At 40.5% G+C, this 23,895-nt stretch overlaps 1 protein-coding gene across 2 annotated transcripts in view; it reads right to left on the bottom strand.

The window, feature by feature from the left end:
- The window catches only part of phkb (phosphorylase kinase, beta), a 348,185-nt gene that overhangs the window by 235,288 nt on the left and 89,002 nt on the right, over positions 1-23,895 (bottom strand). For both annotated transcript variants that reach the window (XM_051955810.1, XM_051955811.1), the window contains one exon: positions 14,448-14,563. In XM_051955810.1, the coding sequence (XP_051811770.1) occupies positions 14,448-14,563 (116 nt within the window). The remainder of the gene's footprint in view (positions 1-14,447; positions 14,564-23,895) is intronic.

The following is a 23,895-nucleotide window of genomic DNA, read 5'->3' as shown; positions in this document are numbered from 1 at the left end:
GTTCGGGGAATGGAAGCTCCATCCCCGAGTAGTGAGCCAGCTGTGGCAGAGATACGGACAGGCTGCCGTAGATCTGTTCGCCTCGCGAGAAAACGTGCAATGTCAGCTGTATTTCTCACTGACAGAAGAGGATGCACGGTTAGGTGTGGATGCACAGGCACACCCATGGCCAAACGTCCTGCTGTATGCATTACCCCCTCTCAGTCTGATCTCCCCCACTCTGGCCAGAGAGAGAGAACAGAGCCTGTCGCTGATTTTGATAGCCCCGCAGTGGACGTCCAAACACTGGGTAGCAGAGCTAGTGCAGTTACTATCAGGTCAACCCTGGCCTCTGCCGCTGCACAGTGCTCCCTTGTCCCAGGCCAGGGGGGACATTTACCACCCCCATCCAGAGCAGGTGGCTCTCTGGGCCTGGACCGTGAGAGGTTAAATTTGGGGGCAGCTGGAGTGCCTCCCAATGTGATCGACACTATTCAGTGTGCTAGAGCTTCATCCACTCGCTCATTGTACAGTTCTAAGTGGCGAGTGTTTGAGGAGTGTTGTGAGGCCAGAGGTATTGTTTCTTTTCAGTGCTCAGTGAGAAACATTCTCTGTTTTCTCCAAGATCTGTTGGAGAAAGGTAGAGCTTTTTCCACAGTCAAGGTTTATCTGGCTACTATTTCAGCATGCCATATAGGCTTGGGAGATAATGGTTGGTATGTCGCTTTATGAACGGAGTACGTCGTAAACTGCCAGTTTCCCGGCCTATGGCGCCTTTATGGGACTTGACAGTTGTATTAGACGCTCTCTCACAGCACCCATTTGAACCTTTGGAGGCGGTGGGTCTAAAATTTGTATCACTCAAAACCGTTCTCCTCCTTGGTTTGACTACTGCAAAGCGAGTGAGTGATTTACAGGCGTTGTCAACCTGCCCGGCTTGCTTGCAGTTTGTACCAGGCTTGTCTAAAGTCTGTTTAAGGCCTAACCCGGTGTTTATACCCAAGGTGGTGGAATCTGCTTATAGATGCCCCACAGTAGAATTGAGGGCTTTTCATCCTCCGCCTTTTGGGTCAGCGGAGGAGCACAGATTGAACACTTTATGCCCTGTGCGTGCATTACATGTGTATGTGGACAGAACAGCCAGTTTTCGGAGATCCGATCAACTGTTCGTGTCTTGGGCCACGCCCCACAAGGGGAAGCCGCTGTCCTGGCAGAGGCTGTCCCATGGATTGTGGATGCTATAGTGCTCCATTACAATTGCAGAGGACTGGAACCTCCTGCAGGCTTGAAAGCACACTCCACCAGGAGCATGGCTACGTCATGGGCTCTGTTAAAGGGTATTAGGGTGGAGGATATTTGTGCGGCCACGAGTTGGGCTTCACCGCACACTTTTGTGAGATTTTATAGGTTGGATGTCTCAGGTCCATCCCTAGCTCACACAGTGCTGGAGACTGGTGATTCAGAAACTGGTTGATATCATCCCAGACTGAGCCAGATTAACTTCAGGAGATTATGCAATCTCGGAGTGGTCTATATCTCCCATAGTGAAACACCGAGCGAAGTTAGAAAAAGAACGTTGGGTTACTTAACGTAATCCCTGGTTCTTTGATAACAGAGTGAGGTGTTTCACCAACAATTCCCTCCTTACATGTATGAGGGAAGAAACCGATAAGAATGGCCTGGACGGGGCGGTTGAGCGTGGTATATAGAGGGGGCGGGGCCCTCCCCACACGTCGACCTGTCTGTCAGAGACAGACGTTGTGTCATTGGAGCTTCCGTAATGGTCTCGCCTGAAGCGAATCCCATAGTGAAACACCTCACTCTGTTATCAAAGAACCAGGGATTACGTTAAGTAACCCAACAATTTCTGAAGTTTTTATAACAGATTCAATTTCAATTGTGCACAGTTTAAATGTAAACAGAAAATGAAACCTTCAGATTGCACATTACGTGGCAAATTAATGGGAAAAAAAAACCCCATTGGTTTTCTGGTTTTGCTGCTGTTCCCATGATGGAACACAAACTGGCATCTTTTGCTAGTTTTGGACCTAATATGACTACCTTCTATAATGCTCTGTTTTCACTGGTTGGATTGAACAAGTCTAAGACCAGGAACAGTCTGTCTCTTGAGAGAATACACTCCTCTATTGTGACTATTAAAATGGCTGGTTTGGAACCATGCCGTAAGTTAGAACCCACCACAAAGATAAACAAGGCTTCAAAAAAGGCCACCAGGGTGTACAACATGGCTCACAAGAATTCATTTTTCCATGTTGTTTTCCTGTTCTGGTTAACAGTTATGCCATTTATTCTGAGTTTATAGTCTGTATTATTTATCTTTGGGCCTAGTTGGTAAGTTATTCACCCTTCTCCTGTGAGGTCCAGTCAGACCTGGTTTAGTCCTGGTTTTAGTCCACGTCACCCTGCTCCTGTGGGGCGTTTAGTGTCTGATTGTAATTCTGTTCAGTGAAAGGATAATTTAAGCTGTGAAGATATGTTTTGTTTTTGCTTGAGCACTTTTTATTATTTAGTTGGCTGATGTGGTCAACTTGAAGCTGTTGAGTGTGTGCATTGGAATCCTCCAAGACAAATGCTACAAAGTGGTTGCTGGAGTTATTTCAGTTATGCAGATATTTATGGAAAATGCTGAAATGTGTTGTGCGCATCCAGCCACAGAACGTTCATCCTTATTTTACATGAAGAACCACTTTCAATACTGCCTGCCCTTGCTTTGTTTTTTTAAAGCTCAATGTTTTTTTGTTTTTTTCTATTATCCCTTAATGTTATATCTATAATAAGATTTTAACAGGCAAAATGCTCTTAAAATACACCAGAATGAAGGAAATGGGATCAATCATTTTCAAAATTTTCTGGGGGAGAACCCCCAGTATGGAGGTATTTCAGGTGCAAAATGTTTGAGCACCTGTAACATCGAATTTGTAGTTGTGTACATTGAATTTGTATGTGTATCAGCAAATCTGAATTCCCACACTCTATGACTTGTGTACTTGTAAAATAATTTCTTGTGTGTGTCGATTTTTTCTTCCCACAAATACAACACAAAAATACACATTCACAAAATCGGAATTACAGGTGCATAAATCACATTTACAGGTGCACAAATCATATTTACAGGTTCACAAATCCTTCTCTACAAGTCACATATTTCAACACTGACACGCTCACATTTTGCACCTATTGTTGCAGCAAACTAAGTGCAAAACATATTTGTGCACCTGTATTGTACGAAGTGAAGTTGAAGTGAGAATTTGAATATGTGCAAATCTGAATGTGAACTTGTGCAATAAGTATGTGAAATAATTTACCACGAAAATAGCTGTGTCTTCTAACACACGAACACAAATTGCTACTTACAACCACTCGAATCCTCCCCACGAGTCACACATTCTCTGTTTTCTACAGGTGCAAATCAGAAATCTACAGGTGCAATTCAGAAATCGTACTTCCGGTCCCGCTGAGATATTTGGTGCAAAACTACAAAACGATCCGATCTGTGTATAAATTCTATGCTCTGAGATTGACAGGCTTTTCGGCCAGTCGGAAAGACGCTTTGCCCGCCCAGCCAATCAGAGGTTTTTATTCTGTCCGAGGTCGCTTTACCGACTTCCGGGTGTGGAATTTCACGATGGAGAGAGTGTAGGCCAGTGGTCGGCAACTGGCGGCCCGTGGGCCAAAACTTGCCCGTGAGGAATAATATCCGGCCCGCCAGATGATTTTGAAAATTTGATTTGGCACAGAGCCAAGCCAGTCCGTCACCGCAACACGAAACTTGCGTGGTCGGCTGCTGGCGGTCATTTCCGTGTTTGTGCTACTGGTCGGACACGGTTGTAGCTAGATTTCACTGAGCAACAGTGTGTGCAAAACGTGTGTGTCTCGGGAGTCATTTTTAATACATCTGTGATCAGAATTGAGACGTGTGTCCCAAGCAGCGGCGATCAGCTGTAGAAGCTCCGCTGCTTGCGGTACCTCACCCCACCCCCACCCGCTCGCGGAATCGGAGCGCAACCCCACCGCAGGTTGGCCCGCTGTTCGATTGTTTACAAACATTTTGATCAAAGTCTTTTTTTAATTTTTCCAACATGATAACAAAGGAACAAGACTAAACAACAATACAACTTAGGACAGTCATAAACAAAAAGAACAATGTCCCGTCCTATTCCCCAGTCCCCAAATACTTGGTCTTCAGCACAGAATCAACCAGACAGACAAATATCCATACAGTTATGAAAGATAAATAAGCAATAATAAATAAATAAATTTAAAAAAAAACATAAAATACATAAATAATAAGAAAATTATATAATTGAATAATAATTACAACATTAAATTAAATACAAACATATGAATATATATAAATAAGCATGTACACAGATAATACAAGTACAAAATTTTAACATAGCATCAAAAAAAAATAAAAAAATAAAAATTGGGGTCACAAAGTCATATTGGTAGCTGCCATATCTTCAACATAGGATATAAACGGTTGCCAAGTTTAAAAAAATTTCTTCGTGCAACCTCTAATGGTATACCTTATTTTCTCTAGGTGGATAAAGTACATGACCTCCTTTATCCACTGGCCATATACTGGCGGTAATGAATCCTTCCATTTACATAGAATCAGCCTTCTGGCCAAAAGAGAACAAAAAGCCATCATATTAGCTTGATACCCATTACAAAAGGCATTCTCTGGGGTAACTCCAAACAGTGAGACTAGTGGAGAGGGATCAATTGTTGTGCCACATATTCTAGAAAAAGTCTCAAAGATGGAACACCAGAAACTATGAAGTTTAGGGCAAGTCCAGAACATATGTAATAATGTAGCAGGAGCCTGCTTACAACGGTCACATGTTGGGTCGAAATCAGTCTTAATCTTAGCCAATTTGTCTTTTGACCAGTGCAGGCGATGCACAACTTTAAACTGGATTACCAAATGTCGAAGACAAATGGAAGAGGAATAAATCCTATGAATAATCTTGTTCCAGATTTCATCTGTAAAGGTTTCCTCCAGGTCTTTTTCCCATTTATCCCTTAAGCCATCCAAGTTAGAGTTATTATGTGAAATGAGTAAATTATAAATTCTGCTTATTGTTTGTGTCATATCCATTTTGCATTTAAAAATAAAATCTAGTAAAGAGGTTGGAGGAAAGCAAGGAAAACAGTCTGAGTTAGATGACAAAGTTTCTGAGCTGTAGATACTGGTAAAAATTAGAACTGCTTAGGCTGAATTTTTTTGACAGTTGTTCAAAAGACGCAAATAGATTATCAATATAAAGGTCCGACAATCTGTACATACCCATATTTGACCAGGCAACAAAAACTTTGTCCATTAATGACGGGATGAACATGTGGTTATTTGCCAGGGGAGCAGCAAGTGAGAGGTCAGTAAGTTTAAAAGATTTGGCCCGAAGCCACATCTACTTGCCGACCCCTGGTGTAGGCTTTGATTTCAATATACTAAGAGGAATGGATAAGTTATTTGAGTCATTGGGAAATGCGCATTATAGAGATTAGAGCAGACCAGCCAATATACTAAGAGGAATGGATAAGTTATTTGAGTCCTTGGGAAATGCGCATTATAGAGATTAGAGCAGACCAGCCGTCCAAAACAAGAACTGCCTATACTCTCTCCATCGTGAAATTCCACACCCGGAAGTCGGTAAAGCGACCTCGGACAGAATAAAAACCTCTGATTGGCTGGGCGGGCAAAGCGTCTTTCCGACTGGCCGAAAAGCCTGTCAATCTCAGAGCATAGAATTTATACACAGATCGGATCGTTTTGTAGTTTTGCACCAAATATCTCAGCGGGACCGGAAGTACGATTTCTGAATTGCACCTGTAGATTTCTGATTTGCACCTGTAGAAAACAGAGAATGTGTGACTCGTGGGGAGGATTCGAGTGGTTGTAAGTAGCAATTTGTGTTCGTGTGTTAGAAGACACAGCTATTTTCGTGGTAAATTATTTCACATACTTATTGCACAAGTTCACATTCAGATTTGCACATATTCAAATTCTCACTTCAACTTCACTTCGTACAATACCAGCCCGATCTCACGAGGATTCGTGAAACTGTCACGTAAATTTTTGTTTCGGCTTCGTGCGCACCAACACGATTTCGTCATGTTTTTCGTGCCGCTCACCACGAAATGCACACCAATGTATTTTAAACGGCGGACTTTTCGTGCCACTCAGAACGTATTTCAAAAGAATGTGTATATTATATTTTTAATGTAAAACCGCGGCGAATCCAACGCTATATTTTGCATGACATCGTCCCTAAACATAACCCTAACCATAATCCTAACCATAACCTAACCATAACCTAACCATAAGCCGGTGGTACACTTACCAATTTGCATAGGAATTTCAAGAATGTCCGGCTGCCGGCGGCCGCAAACGCAATCACACAAGCAGTATACGCCGATGGACAGCTTAGATCGTCATGAATCCGCCGGTATAAACCACTTTCAGATGTGATTACCACAGCGAAAAACATTTCGTGGTGAGCGGCACGAAAAACATGACGAAATCGTGTTGGTGCGCACGAAACCGAAACTAAAACTTACGTGACAGTTTCACGAATCCCCGTGAGACCAGGTTGACAATACAGGTGCACAAATATGTTTTGCACTTAGTTTGCTACAACAATAGGTGCAAAATGTGAGCGTGTCAGTGTTGAAATATGTGACTTGTAGAGAAGGATTTGTGAACCTGTAAATATGATTTGTGCACCTGTAAATGTGATTTGTGCACCTGTAATTACAATTTTGTGAATGTGTATTTTTGTGTTGTATTTGTGGGAAGAAAAAAATCGACACACACAAGAAATTATTTTACAAGTACACAAGTCATAGAGTGTGGGAATTCAGATTTGCTGATACACATACAAATTCAATGTACACAACTACAAATTCGATGTTACAGGTGCTCAAACATTTTGCACCTGAAATACCTCCATACCCCAGACCCCCCATCAGCATCCCACACAAACCAAATCTCACTCTAAGGTCTGCTCAAAAGTTGACAGCCCTGCAACAGTCTTAAAACCATGGACTCAGAGTTTCATACATAACAAAGTGAAATAACAGTCCTGATAACCTGCAGGGTTTGCTTTCTGTGTCATTACTATTGATTAGAACCAGATTCCAGGTCTAACATTTAAGGCTAAAATACTCCAACGTTGCAACTAGCCTGTAGAGTGTTTCACTATCATTGTGATTGTTTTGTAACACTGATTCTCTGTCAATGCTCTCGTCAGGTTCTTTTCTGGGAAGGGCAGGCAGTTTCTTCAAGAGGAAAAGCTCTGGTAGTCAACACAGTAAAGAATTAAGCAGCTAAAGATGATTCCCTCAAGAGCTGATGGTACAAAATGCATGCTAATGTTGCTGTGTATTTGGCGGATGTGTAAATTGGCAGCTCTTTGCTAACACATGCCATATTAACGCCACAAGGTGATAATGTGTCGTAACAGTGTTATGATAGAAGGAATTAATGCTGGTTTAGATATCTAAAATGTAAATAAGTGAAACAAAGTATGGGATTGGTCTACATTAGGGTTAAACATTTAATCAAATTTAAATTGAAGTCATGATTTGAAACAACTTTGTTAGTAAATTGCAAAGGCTGCAATTTTAGATACAGGTTTTGCAAGGTGTCTGTGCCAGGGTTTAAACTGTTGTGCCAGTGGTCTCATAAATTTATGTCATCCTGGAAGAGTCAGTCACATTTCCATTCAGTGTTGTTCATCACCCAAAGATGCACTTTATGGTTTTTTCTATAGATCAACATCTGCTAAAAATCAAGTAAACAAGCTTAGTAATGACGATTGATTCAATATGATTTCTTTTTCTTTTCTTTTTTTTTTTTTAGCTTAGATAGATTTGGAATATGACTTAAATTTGATTAATATTTATTCTCAGTTTTGGTTTACATTGTAAAAAAATAAATAAATAAAATAAAAAAGAAGAGCTAAAGGAAATGTTGAACAAAGACATAAAAATGAAACACCAAAGTTTGGTTTACACTTTTGTATAACCACATCATTTGGAAGTGGTTTCATCATTTCAGTTGTTGAAATGATGAAAGCACCTTCATCATTTCAACTCATTTTTTGGTATCCATGTTTTTGATGGTCTCATGTGGTAATGCTTCACCATATATTTCAGATCTATTGCATAGTAACATCCTGAAGCAGGATGTTAATAAATTATATTATAAATCAAATCATCAAATCGCCATATGTCAGAAAATTGCAGTTGGATGCTTTCCCCAAACTAATCTACATCCACATAAATATGACTTTATTTTAGAGTTTATTTGAAAAGAAAGCAGCTTTCATGAAAAAATATGATATACACTATTAGCAATTTGGAGACATCCCCCAGAATGAGGACTAAAAAATAAATAAATAAAAAGCTGATAAGTATAGTATTAACACATATTCATAATCCTCGTTTAAACGCACATACTCAAAATTAGACATGTTACTTCACAGTAGATTTGTTTTCTGCTGAGATTGCAAATATTTAGAAAAGGATAAAATACTAATGGCAGGTCTTTGTTCTGGTCCTACACTTGCACTTGTATGAGGTGTAGCAATACTGCAAAGGCCCTGGAATTCCTGAGCTGATCAAAACTCAGATAAGCTGTCCCTCTCCAGCACTGACCAAGACCCAGCTCTATAGGAGGATTGAGACATTTGTATTTCTGTAGGTTTTCATTCACAGAAGGATGGAGCTCCTGTGAACATTTAAACCCCTGGAATAACTTCTTCTTTTTAAAAGACAATGACTTTCAATTATATGCTATGGATGTTTGTTTAATGAATTTTCATGCTAAAATCCCTTTTCAGCTTTAGGAGACCCTCAGCCGGAGACGTCTCTGCCTTCCACAGATCAGATAACAAGTCGTAAAACTTTATGGCTGAAGGCTGGAGTCACCCTCTCACTCTCTTTGACTGAAACAAAGAGACTGGAACTGAACTGACAAAACCTTGCCAAATTAATATTTCTGGAATGTATTTTGTGTTTACAGAATTACCAATGTCAATGTAAATCATTCATCATTAACATATCCGAAAATCACGATTCTATCTTTCACAGAAGCTGATTTATTAATTTGTGATGTTTAATCTGATTCCTTCTTTATCTCTCTATTTAGGTTGAATGATGACCATTGTATTTACCCGTTACCAAATCTCTGATTTGTTGTTATATTTTCACTGTGATACATATTTTTAATGTCATAAACATAAACATATAGTTATGAATGAAATGATTCACATCATATGAACATATGTATTAATCTACACATTTAGGAACATGCCTGTCTCTTTCACACAACTGAAATATGGTGGAGAAATAGACAGATCGCGTTTAATCGTTTAATATCCCAATGTTTTAATTCCCTCTGGAGTAGTTTTCCATCTCTCCTCTTTGAGACAAAGGAAGGGGGTCATGTTACCACCCAGAGATTCACGCCGAAGCTTCCCTCCGCCTTGGGGTCCTCCCATGGTCCCTTTGGCCTGATATAAGTCTAAGCAGCCCCCACCTTCGCTCTCTTCTCTCTTGCCTCTTACCCCTCTCTTACTTTATTACCTGAGGAATCCATAACAGAGATTCCCACTATTTTCTTACCTAAAGCGCGTTTTTCCTATCTTTGAAATTCCCTCACCATCTAAGTTTGTTAACTATTTATCTCTTAATATTTTTGTAACTTAAGGAGACATTTTGCTCACGTTAAGCCGAATTTTATTCGTTTAATCTGAAGAACAGTTTCAGAACCAGCATTTATTTTTCTTAATTGGACAGTTTTTCATCACCCGTTTTTCTTGGCTAAAACCTGAGAACCATCATTTTTAAGCCAAGCAACACTCAGCTGAGAACTCCGGAGACCTGTTGGACCAGGTCCATTTGCACAGAATCGATCAACCCGACCCAGGACATCCAGGCGCGGCCACAACGACGATGCACCGCTCCGATCCTGCCAGTCCAGACCGTGTGCATAATCTGAAGGCCCCGCACGTCCCAGCCCATGACGGTTCACTTCAATAACTCCAGCTGAGTTTGCTCTGATTCCATTCTATGGGTGATGTACTAACTGCTTGGTCAATTAATTCATTTAATCAATTTATTCTTTTACAAATCATTAGAATTCTTAATCCAAATTACCGGTTACCTCGTCAGGTTAGCTCTGGCTAATCCTCACCATATTTCCTTCTCTCTCACACATACTTCCACATCTCTCACACACTCCCACATTCCACACATGCACGCACACACACACACACACACACACACACACACATACACACACACACACACACACACACACACACACCATATCTACATAGTATATAGTTCACTTGTCATTATTTTCATAGAATAGTTAAATACCTCATTTTAGATCAAACTACAGTCTTAAGTGTTTCTTTGTGTAGAATGTGGTCAATTTAGACCGAGGATTCAAGACTTTTTGATATGAGATTGATCAAAATTTTTATGAATATTAATTTTTTTATTAATATTAATTTTTTCCCCTAGAGATCTAGGGTGGTGCCCCAATTATTAATAACGAGAGCTACACACGTGGACAAAATTGTTGGTACCCCTCAGTTAAAGAAGGAAAAACCCACAATTCTCACTGAAATCACTTGAAACTCACAAAAGTAACAATAAATAAAAATTCATTGAAAATTAAATAATCAAAAACAGCCATTACTTTTGAATTGTTGATTAACATAATTATTTAAAAAAACAAACTAATGAAACAGGCCTGGACAAAAATGATGGTACCTCTATAAAAGATTGAAAACTATTTGACCAGAGTGACATGATTAACTCAGGTGTGTCATTTAATTGACATCACAGGTGTTTCCAAACTCATAATCAGTCAGTCTGCCTATTTAAAGGGAGACAAGTAGTCACCCTGCTGTTTGGTGAAAAGGTGTGTACCACACTGAACATGGACAACAGAAAGCGAAGGAGAGAATTGTCCCAGGACATCCGAAAAAAAATTATAGACAAACATCTTAAAGGTAAAGGCTATAAGACCATCTCTAAACAGCTTGAAGTTCCTGTGACAACAGTGGCTCATATTATTCAGAAGTTCAAGACCCACGGGACAGTAGCCAACCTCCCTGGACGTGGCCGCAAGAGGAAAATTGATGACAAATTGAAGAGACGGATCGTTCGAATTGTATCCAAAGAGCCCAGAGCAACCTCCAAAGAAATTAAAAGTGAACTCCAAGGCCAAGGTACATCAGTGTCAGATCGCACCATTCGTCGTTGTTTGAGCCAAAGTGGACTTCATGGGAGACGACCAAGGAGGACACCACTGCTGAAAAAAACTCATAAAAAAGCGAGACTGGAATTTGCAAAAATGCATGTTGACAAGCCACAAAGCTTCTGGGAGAATGTCCTTTGGACAGATGAGACCAAACTGGAGCTTTTTGGTAAGGCACATCAACTCTATGTTCATAGACTCAAAAACCAAGCATACGAAGAAAAGAACACTGTCCCTACGGTGAAACATGGAGGAGGCTCAGTAATGTTTTGGGGCTGCTTTGCTGCATCTGGCACAGGGTGTCTTGAAAGTGTGCAAGGTACGATGAAATCTGAAGACTATCAAGGCATTCTGGAGAGAAATGTGCTGCCTCGTGTCAGAAAGCTTGGTCTCAGTCACAGGTCATGGGTCTTCCAACAGGACAACGATCCAAAACACACAGCCAAAAACACCCAAGAATGGCTGAGAGAAAAGCGTTGGACTATTCTAAAGTGGCCTTCTATGAGCCCAGATCTGAATCCCATTGAACATATGTGGAAGGAGCTGAAACATGCCATTTGGAGAAGACACCCATCAAACCTGAGACAACTGGAGCTGTTTGCTCATGAGGAGTGGGCCAAAATACCTGTTGACAGCTGCAGAACGCTCATTGACAAATACAGAAATCGTTTAATTGCAGTGATTGCCTCAAAAGGTTGTGCAACAAAATATTAAGTTATGGGTACCATCATTTTTGTCCAGCCCTATTTCATTAGTTTGTTTTTTTAAATAATTATGTTAATCAACAATTCAAAAGTGATGGCTGATTTTGATTATTTAATTTTCAATAAATTTTTATTTATTGTTACTTTTGTGAGTTTCAAGTGATTTCAGTGAGAATTGTGGGTTTTTCCTTCTTTAACTGAGGGGTACCAACAATTTTGTCCACGTGTGTATAAATCATAACGTAGTACCGCTACAGAGGTGAATACAATTTATGATATTTTGTCTTTGTCTGCACATCCATTGTCCAATTCTGTGGTGTCCTGTTAGCACAAGCCTAATGGAAACATGATGGAGCAAAACCAGAGAGGAGGGCACAGCAAGTCCTCACTCATTTAGGCCAGAAGACAACAATATTATGATCTGTTGCTCTTTCTTGCCTTTTGTAACTTCTCCTTTTTCTTCCTGATTCTTTTCCTTCCTTCACATTTATTTTGCATCTCTCATTAATTCATTGACAACTTTCTTTGTGTTAACCCTTCCTTCTTCCATCCATCTCTCCCTTCATCCAATAATAGTTAAATGTAGTACTGTACATCACTGCCCTTACGGACATTAAGTAGACACTGGTCTCTTGTAAACCTCATTTTATTGACATTAGGTGGATAGTAAAATGCAGTGACTGAGCAGGCAGCAGTAATACAGAGAACATTTACAAAGTGTTGAGGATCCTATCGACATGCCACCTGTAAGGCCAGTAGTGAGAGAATAAGCTCCCCTTTAAAGAAAATGAATATCAGCAATGGACAAGATTTTATTGTTTGTTTTAAAAGTTTGTAATGGGTTGGTGACATTTTCTTTAGCAGAACTCTTACAACTTCATACCCTGGTTGCAGTACTGAGATCGACCAACCAGATGCTCTTTGGTGTTCTGAGATCTTGAAACAAAAATAGAGGTGTAAGAGTCTTTAAAACAGCTGCTCCGAATCTCCAAAAGTCTTTGGTCCAAGTAGAATCCCTTATTATGTTGTATCTCTTATTTTTACTTTGCCAAGAAATGCGGTGGAGTTATGTGACGATCGGCATTGGTTTGTAAGTTTGTTGGTCTGTTTTTTGTCTGTCTGTCTGTATGCAACATTGCTCAAAAACAGAAAAACGGATTTGGATGAAATTTTCAGGGAAGGTCAGAAATGACAGTGATGTGGCATATAGCCTGGATCCAAGGATTTGCAAAGGATTTCTGCATCACTGCGAGATAGCCGCACGGTGCCATTGTAACTATGACAAGTGAACACTACGTCAGCTGCCTGCTAACGACCACATGATTGCAATCGCACTACAAATCAGCCACTGAAGACTTATCAGGACTTACCTATCAGAAATGATACAAGGAACAATTGATTAAATTGTGGGGGTGTTTCTGAGTCCCATCAATTCCCACCACCTGCTACAAAATTAGGTCACGCGACTTGATATGCATATATAACATACACATGCATAACACGCCTGTGCTCAGCGCAAGGTCATTTTGTTTGTGGGTACATCTATATTAAATGGCCACATTCCATATTGCTGTGATTTCTCCCGCAATTTTTTTCAAGATTTCAGCTAACGGAAATAATACAATTACTGAGCAGCCATGGCAGAGTACTACACCCTCTGAGTAGCCTAGCCGCGCTAGACCCAGCTCTGAAGATGCAAGGGTCTAGTTACCCTCGGTAAGCCTCGAGGCTGGATGCTCCTAAAACTGGCCGACGAATCACCATGAAGTGTAGAGTCAGAAGGCGGGCGTACCTAAGTGACGACAGAGGCGCGACGATTCTGACAGAAACAACCGGAAACAACTAGCCTAGCCGCGCTAGACAACCCACGGCAACAAATTTAATTCTCTGCCAGGGTTGACAACAAAAACGGCAACAGTCGTTGAGCTCCATTAGCACCGACTCTGAATAATCTTTCTGTTAACATGTCTGTAATATACTTGAGCTTCACCCATTGACTGTATAAATAAGGCTTCACCGAACTACCGCATCCTCTGATTTCCGGCGCTCTAGGAATACGTCAGCTTATTCGTTGCGCTGATTGGTTGTATACCTACCCAACTGCTGCAGAGTGAAAGACAACCTTTTAGCCCACCTTCCTCCCTGCCGAGGGTAACTCGACCCTCGCGTCTTCAGAGCTGGGTCTAGCGCGGCTAGGGTACCCTCTGAGTGCTTCTCTTGTTCATTATTTTATTGTGTTTTTATGCAGATTTGTCTTTTAGTCATTGTGTTTTGCTGTGCCTTATCTTTTGCTATTCATAATTCTACAGCATTTTGGCTTAACTCCTGCTGTTTTCAGATGTTCTCTGCAAGTTAACTTGACAATTTTACTATGTCTCCCTGTAAATACTTGTAGCATTTGAACATTCATATGTGCATTTATTTTTCTGCATATTTTATGTGCTGTTCATCGTTTGGCTTACCTGGAATGTAACTCAGTGCTGCCGTTATTGTATTTGCTGCCTCGCTCCCACATGCCATAGTCAGGCACCCTGTAGGCTCTCTCCACACAGAACACCAGGTTCTGGATGAAGGAAACCTGCACACAGAAAACAAACATCAAACACGAGAAGGCATGGGACACTGGGAATGAATGCAACACAGACAACTACACACAGAATCCTAACACATACAGATACACACAACTCACCACACACTCAGTCAGGGCTGCAAGTAGTAAACATGTTTACTACAAGAAAATGCAGTCCGTGCACAATTTAAGCTGCAGCGGTGCGTGTGCGCTCACACACACACACACAATAGATGACCTGTGATATTGGTCTGGGCTGGACCGTGTAACTCTCTCATATTGTAAAGGTTACTAAAGTGGGGAAGAATAGTGATTTTTCATCAATGCTCAAGGTGAAACTGACCCTGCAGCAACACACAAAGTGAATTAAATAGTTACGTGTGTCAGCAACTGCAGCTTTAACTGCATTGCCTTGTCAACTAGCAGTAAGCAAGAAGGAACTGAATTGACACAAATCACAGCATCTGCTTCTAGCAAAATTTGAATTGTCAATGCATCACTCTTTTATTAGGTGCAGCAGCATCCTTGATTTCAGCACCATATGTGAAGGTGGTCTCATATTCTCATATCTATCATCTGTTCCATATCATATTTGCCAATACTTTGTCTAAAGGTGATATGTCAAAATCAATAGCCACATCTAGGGGAAAAAAATGAAAAAGGAGAGTCATAAAACGTGTTATTACTTAAAGGCCTTGAATCATTAAGGAGACCTGAAAGTAGCAGTGCACTGGTGTGTGTGCTTGAGTGATGGGAGATTTAATCTAAAATGACAAAGCGTGGGAGAAAAAAAATGAGAAAGTGGGAAAAAAAAGATAGAGAGAAGCAGATAGAACCTGTCTCGGACTTAAATAGGCCAGTCTGCAAAGGAGGGCAGGGGAAGGGGGGGCAAAGCAGATGAGGCTGGGAAAGACAGAAAGGTGTTTGCTAGGCCTGTTATTTGGGGTTTTATAAGTGGAGTGATTAATGAGGGGACGTTTTTAGTATCTTAATGGTATCTTAATGAATTTTACTGCCCACTGGCCAAACAAGCGTCTCTGTCTCCCTGCCACTACACAACCATCCTGCCAGTTCTGCATTTTTTGGAGGCAGTTTGTGAACATAGGCACATTTGCAAAAGCATACAACATGTACTTCTGCTTTAACCCATGTGCCAGCAGTACTCACACTGCAAAAAAAGACCTGTATAATGTCAGAAAAAAAAAAAAAAAACTGAGACTCAGATACATGCAAGCTAATGAGTCGCTCCATTTCATGCTGCATGAAACTGAAAATGGCATCTGGAATGAGGTCGATAATGCATCCTCTCTGAGGACACGCAGCAGTACCACTTGAAGAAAAAAAATACTGCAATGCAGCTTCCAGCTCAGTCAAGTGAATGCCAATGGGCTTCACAAGCAGTGACAGCTAACAATAAACTAATAAATACCGTACTGATGTGATTAGTCCAAATAAGACACACTACAAACAGCACTCAGTAAAAACACCAATCACAAATCCTTATGCTCAGTGGATCTGATGTTTGTTAAATAAGGATGAGGGGTGCAGACTGCTTCATTCTGAATTATGCAACCTAGTAAGCACTGTTTAACCATGCAAATTAGGGCTGTTGCACAAACAGAGCTGCCCTCATGGAAGTTATGTTGTCAATTTGTTTCATTAGGAGTGAGAAAGGAGAAAAAATGAGCGGTTATTGAGGTTGGGGTGGGTCAGGAGGTTCTGTAAACAAAATCCAGACTGCACACAGTAATTGGGTGGTTGTATAATGTTTTACTCTGTCCATACTTTCTTGAGATAAGCCCAATTTAGTAAACAAATGGAATCCTTTACTAGGGGCACCAATTTCACTGCTCTGTGGCAGTAAGTGAAGCTGTGAACGAGCAGGCTGTAAAACTAACACAATTAATTATGTTACAACTGCTCCTGGGGGCCACACAAAAAATAGCACCATATGTAAACTTAACAGCCAAGTTGCCTCGTTGCTTTATTAAGACCCACACATAAAGAAGACAAAAAATGACGGCAGACAGATACATCAAATTCAGAACAAATCCAATGACAGCAGCTTTTCGATAGTGAGCTGCTGTGCTGCCAAATAAGACGTTACCGGTTTGATTCCCAGGAGGACATTTAAGTTTCCACAATGAAATCATCTTAACATTTCCCCGCTGAAAGTCAATTGAGTGGTTCAGCTAAAATATAAATGTGAGCTAAGCTACCCTGATCCTACATTTGTGCCAGCTCTAGGATATTTGTGGCTGATTTACTACATCTAACTGGCTTTCAGAGACCTTTCAGTCTTAGTTTAGAAGGCTGTGTCGGATAAGGCAGAAAGTTGTCTATCTCCTTAGTTGCCCCAATTTGCCTAACAATAAACAGAGATTTACAATAAATTTTCAGAATAACAATTTTCTTGTCTATAAGAGCAGACTCATGAGGAGGATAAACTTCCTCATACTCAGTGTAGCTCTAAGATGCTTCAAAGCATGGTATTGTTATGCTATAAGAATGGTTTATATTTTGTAGCCTGCAGTCTGCAGCCTTGTTAACATTTAATAAGTAGCACTAAAATTAAATAGATTTAATGTAATTCATGTGAATGGCACTAGTGTTGAAATCTGTGTTGACATGTTTCAGTATGGAGGGAGTGGAGGACAGACCAACAGACTGGTCTGTAATCAATAGCATCACATTTGAGGTTATAAAAATGTCGTCAAATTATTATCAGTGCTCATATAACATGGACTTCAACGGGTTTCCACCATTTAAAACATCTTTATTTTGACATATATGCAGTCACTTTAACTGTAACAGTAGAGGAGAAGCACCCTGCTAAACAGTGGACACATTCAGCAAGAGGAAATGCATTTTTGTTGAGTGCATATGTAGCGTTATGAGAAAACTTGTTCAGAACCATTTGGGACATAAGATTGTTCCTGTTTGCTTCTACTACACTTGTCTGTGCACAGCAGAAGAGAGTACACTCAAGTTCAATGTCACTTAAATGTCAAATAACTGTAAATTGTATCACCCTACAGTAATTGGATCCTCTAAGTTGAACAGTCGAGTATTTGTTCATATGTAAAATGAATACTAACAGTTTAGATTTATTAAAAATGCAGGCTCCACAGTAGGACCTCAGTACGACATACTATACACCTTTTCATTGCTAATTTAAATGATAGATTTTTAAACTTGTCAGTTATGTCTGCCTTTGTTTTGATGACAGACTCAGTTCTCCTCAGCATGAAGGATACCAGTATTTCACACATTTCTGCAGATATATTCTCATTCTTCAGAATATTTCTTTACTGCAGGGGCATTGCTCTACTTTTGTCTTTAAAATACCCCAAAGATATTCTATTGGATTCATGTACAGTGACATACTTGGCCAGATCATAATTTTCTTTTTCTTTTTTAGAAACTCTTGTATGATTTTGGCAGTGTGCTTCGAATCATGATCATGCTGAACTATTCCTCATCTGTCAAGCATCTTGGAGACTGGGAGTCATCTTACAAACCAGGATTTTGGCAAATCCACAGGTATTTGATCATTTGGATCTCCTCCTACCGGCGACGTCTGACGTTACGGTGAGCGTATTGCGTCATTTCCTGTTTCAGCACTGTGTCGTGTTGTTAGCATGGCTTCTGCTTCTGCCTCTTCCTCTCCCTCTCTCTCCCTCTCCTGCTCAGTGTGCCACATGTTTAGTTATTCCTCTGCCTCCTTTAGTGATAACGATATGTGTAATAAGTGCAGCCTTTTTGTAGTTCTGGAGGCGAGGCTCTCCGAATTGGAATCGCGGCTCCGCACCATGGAAAATAACCCGCTAGCAGCTAGCCAGGCCCCCTTAGCCGGTGCGGACCGCAATAGCTTAGCTAGTGTAGCATCTGTTAGCCGTCCCTTAGCAGCGCCCGAACAGCCGGGTGGATGGGTGACAGTTCGTAGGAAAAACAGTCCTAAACTCAAGCCTGCTGTCCCAGCTCACCACAAACCGCTTCATGTTTCTAATCGTTTTTCCCCGCTCAGCGACACACCCGCTGAGAAACCAACTCTGATCATTGGCAGCTCCATAGTCAGAAACGTGAAGCTAGCGACACCAGCGACCATAGTTAAATGCCTCCCAGGGGCCAGAGCGGGCGACATAGAAGCAAATTTGAAACTGCTGGCTAAAGATAATCGTAAATATAGTAAGATTGTTATTCACGTCGGCGGTAACGACACCCGGTTACGCCAATCGGAGGTCACCAAAATTAGCGTGGTATCGGTGTGTACTTTCGCCAAAACCATGTCGGACTCTGTAGTTTTCTCTGGACCCTTGCCTGATCTGACCAGCGATGACATGTTTAGCCGCATGTCGTCGTTTCGCCGCTGGTTGTCTATGTGGTGTCCATCAAACGACGTGGGCTTTATTGATAATTGGAGCTCTTTTTGGGGAAAACCTGGTCTGATTAGGAGAGACGGCATCCATCCCACTTTGGCTGGTGCAGCTCTCATTTCTAGGAATATGGCTGATTTTATTAGTACTCCTAAAGCATGACAACCCAGAGTTAAGACCAGGATGCAGAGTTGTAGTCTTACACACCTCTCTGCAGTTTCCTCACAGCTGTCACCCTCCAGTAATTCAGTTAACTTTATTGAGACTGTGTCTGTCCCCCGACCACCAAAATTCAATAAATTACACAAATCAAAAATATACAAAAGAAATAGTAACCACAAAAATTTAATAAAAATTAATACCACTATTTCAACAGAACACAGAGACAGGAAAATTAAATGTGGTCTGTTAAATATTAGATCTCTCTCGTCTAAATCTCTGCTAGTAAATGAGTTGATAACTGATCACCAGATTGATTTGTTCTGTTTGACTGAAACCTGGTTGCAGCAGGAAGAATTTGTTAGCCTAAACGAATCAACTCCCCCTAGTCATATTAACTGTCATATTCCTCGAATCACAGGCCGAGGAGGAGGAGTAGCAGCAATCTACCATTCTAGTTTAAAATGGAACCAGATGCCTAAACCTGATTACAGCTCATTTGAAAATCTCACTCTTAGTCTCTCTCATCCAAATTTGAAAGCTCAGAAACCAGTTTTATTTGTTGTTATATATCGTCCTCCTGCTCCTTATTCTGAGTTTTTATCTCAATTCTCAGACTTTTTATCTGAATTAGTGCTCAGTTCAGACAAAGTTATTATTGCGGGTGACTTTAACATTCATGTTGACGTAGACAGCGACAGCCTTACAACAGCTTTTAATTCATTATTAGACTCAATTGGGTTTTCTCAACATGTAAATAAACCAACTCATAGTTTTAATCACACTCTTGACCTTGTCCTGACTTATGGCATAGAAATTGAAGAGTTAACAGTATTTCCCCAGAACCCTCTTCTTTCTGACCATTTTATGATAACATTTCAATTTAAAGTAAAGGATTGTTTAGCAGCTGAGAACAAATATCATTACAGTAGGTGTTTGTCTGACAATTCAGTATCTAAATTTAAGGAAATAATACCCTCACTGTTTACTTCAGCAACATTTACTGATAAATCAGAAGGCAATTATTATTATTTTACCCCCACAGAAGTGGATTATTATGTTAATAATGCTTCAGCCTCACTGCGTACAACTCTTGATAGTGTTGCACCTGTAAAAAAGAAAGTTCTATCTCAGAGAAGACTTGCTCCTTGGTATAATTCCCAGCTGCGGACTTTAAAGCAGGCATCCCGAAAACTGGAAAGAAAGTGGTATTCCACTAATTCAGAGGAAGTGTATGTGGCTTGGAAAAATAGTCTAGTAATCTATAAAAAAGCTCTTCGTAATGCCAGGACAACTTATTATTCATCTTTAATAGATGAGAACAAGAACAACCCTAGGTTTCTCTTTAGCACTGTAGCCAGGCTGACAAAGAGTCAGAGCTCTGTTGAACCTTGTATTCCTTTAGCTTTAACCAGTAACAACTTCATGAGCTTCTTTACACATAAAATAGTTATGATTAGAGATAAAATTAATCTGGCCCTTCCTACAAATGTCACAGATGCTTTTGAATTGGCTGTTAGACCTGATGAATCTTTAGAATTCTTCACTCCTATATGTCTCTCTGAACTAATTTCAACAGTTTCTACATCCAAACCATCAACATGTCTTTTAGATCCTATCCCAACTAGACTCTTCAAGGAGATTTTACCTTTAATTAATTCTTCAATGTTAGATCTGATTAATCTCTCTCTAGTAACAGGCTATGTACCACAGGCTTTTAAGGTTGCTGTCATCAAACCTTTGCTTAAAAAGCCCACTTTAGATCCAGATGTGTTAGCTAACTATAGACCGATATCCAACCTACCATTTCTCTCTAAAATTCTGGAAAGAACAGTTGCAAATCAATTATGTGAACACTTACAAAGGAATAATTTGTTTGAAATGTTTCAGTCAGGCTTCAGAGTGCATCATAGCACAGAAACAGCTCTAGTGAAAGTTACTAATGACCTTCTCATAGCATCAGATAATGGACTAGTCTCTATACTTGTTTTGTTAGATCTTAGTGCAGCGTTTGACACAATCGACCACAACATTTTATTACAGCATCTAGAACATTCAATTGGCATTAAAGGGACAGCACTGGACTGGTTTAAATCCTACTTATCAGATAGGTTCCAGTTTGTGCATGTCAACAATAACTCTTCTGAGCATACTAAAGTTAATCATGGAGTTCCTCAGGGTTCTGTCTTAGGACCGATACTTTTCACATTATACATGCTTCCTTTAGGCAATATTATTAGGAAGCATTGTATTAACTTCCATTGTTATGCAGATGACACACAATTGTATTTATCTATGAAGCCAGATGAAACTGATCAGTTAGCTAGACTGCAAGATTGTCTTAAGGACATTAAAACCTGGATGACTTTTAACTTCCTACTGCTAAATTCAGACAAAACTGAAGTCATTGTATTTGGCCCCAAACATCTTAGAAACTCGCTTTCAAAGCAAATAGTTACTCTGGATGGCATCACATTGGCCTCCAGTACTACTGTGAGGAATCTTGGAGTTATTTTTGACCAGGACATGTCCTTTAACTCACACATAAAGCAAGTCTGTAGGACTTCCTTTTTTCACCTGTGTAATATTGTAAAAATCAGGAACATTCTGTCTCAGAGTGATGCAGAAAAATTAGTTCATGCTTTTGTTACTTCCAGGCTTGACTATTGCAATTCCTTATTATCGGGTTGTCCAAATAGTTCTCTCAAACATCTACAGTTGATCCAAAACGCTGCTGCGAGAGTACTGACAGGAGTTAGCAAAAGAGATCATATTTCCCCTATACTTGCTTCTCTTCACTGGCTTCCTGTTAAATCCAGAATAGAATTTAAAATCCTTCTTCTGACATATAAAGCTCTTAATAACCAATCTCCATCATATCTTAAAGATCTGATAGTACCTTATTATCCTAGTAGAACTCTTCGCTCTCAAGCTGCAGGCTTACTTGTTGTTCCTAGAATTTCTAAAAGTAGAATGGGAGGCAGAGCCTTCAGTTATCAGGCGCCTCTCCTGTGGAACCTGCTCCCAGTTTGGGTTCGGGAGGCAGACACCCTCTCTATTTTTAAGACCAGGCTTAAAACGTTCCTTTTTGACAAATCTTATAGTTGGGGCTGACTGGGTGACCCACAGGGGTTCGGCTTGTGTCTTCATTTGCACAGCTGACTCCTTCTTGGACGTCCCTTCGTTCTGCCTCTAGTCATGCTGCTATAGGCCTAGGCTGCTGGGGGACTTTTCTTGACGCACTGAGCCCTTCTCTATCTACCTTTACATTTAATATGTATACCGTTATTGCAGTACATTCACTCTGTTTCCCCCTGTGCTATTTCTCCGAGTGTCCTTGGTCCCAGAGCTGGATGCGTCAGATCTGCGGTTGATGTTCCACCAGCTGGTCCAGTCTCCATCATGTCCACTGTGGGATGCTGCTGCTGACCTTCCTCCAGCCCTCTGCTTCCAACTCCCTTTTTCCACCAGTCAACTCTGCATTGCCTTCACTATACTGTTATGCTAACTTACATACTGTTTGAATTTTACTGCTAGCTATATATGGAGTATGTTTAATGTCAGAGCCGTACATCATAAGAGTAAATTATGAGTCAGTTTTCAATGTTAGCTTATACTTTGTCTGTGTCACATATCCTGTCATGCATGTATCCAAATGTGTGTTGTGTTTTCCTTGCTTTCCCACCCCTCCCTCTTCTCCCATCCCTCCCCCTTGCCCTCTTCTGTCCTTCTCAACCCGCCCGGCCAGCAGGCAGATGGGTCCCCCCTATATAGAGCCGGGTTCTGCTCGAGGTTTCTTCCCTGTTAAAAGGGTGTTTTTCCTTGCCACTGTCGCCTTTGGGCTTGCTCTGGGGGTCAGGCATATGGGTTCTGTAAAGCGTCTTGAGACGAGTTGACTGTAATTGACGCTATATAAATAAAATTAAATTGAATTGAATTGAATTATTTATTTTGACATTTATAAATGTCATCCCTCAGCACCTTTGACAGTCATGCAGCCCCATATGATTACACGCCCACCTCCATGTTTCAGTGTCAGGACTATGCATTTATTGTGGTATCCTGCTTGGATTCATGCCAAGCTTGCAGGACCCCATCTGAGCCAAACCAATTCATCTTGGTTTCATCTGAGGTTAATGTTATGAACCAACCTTCGCAGCGTCTGAGCTTTCACAGAAGCACTGATTTCCACTGACTTTGCAAAGACTGAAGCACCTGTCTATCTGTTTTTCCACAGCTCGATTGTGCAAGTAGCAACCGATGTGTATTATTGTTGTAACAGAAGCCCTGATTACAGATTTTGTGGTTCATCCTATACATATATGATTGCTATCATTACTGCTGTAACTATGTACTACTGATTTTTAGTTATTCACTGCACATGAAGATCAACACATCCAAAGATCCAAAACTGAGAAAGTTCTGTGCCTGTGCCTTTTCAGTAGAGTCTGTCTGATGTATTCGTTTGTGATTGTTCAAAAGAGGAAATGTTGTGTTCTATTCTGTTCAACTTAGAAATAAAGTAGTTATAGAGAGGTGTGATCATTTTGAATTATTTAAGTGTTAAGTAGTATTTTACGTACATCTTAATAGATTTTACACCATATGGCAACCATTCTTGGATCGTCTTGCCCGGCCTGGTGGACACTCCAACATACCCCCAGTGGCCCACTCACTTCGACCTTGAAAAGTTGTTGATTTGTGATGCTTTAGAGATGCAATATTGTATTTTGCTGCCCTCTGTACGCTCAGTTCTGCTTTTGTTTTTGTTAGTCTTTGTCCAGTTTTGTTTTGTTTTTTTAAATA

This window comes from Acanthochromis polyacanthus, chromosome 11, assembly GCF_021347895.1.
Source record: "Acanthochromis polyacanthus isolate Apoly-LR-REF ecotype Palm Island chromosome 11, KAUST_Apoly_ChrSc, whole genome shotgun sequence".
NCBI classification, from domain to species: domain Eukaryota; kingdom Metazoa; phylum Chordata; class Actinopteri; family Pomacentridae; genus Acanthochromis; species Acanthochromis polyacanthus.
This window is presented reverse-complemented; position numbering and strand designations above follow the sequence as displayed.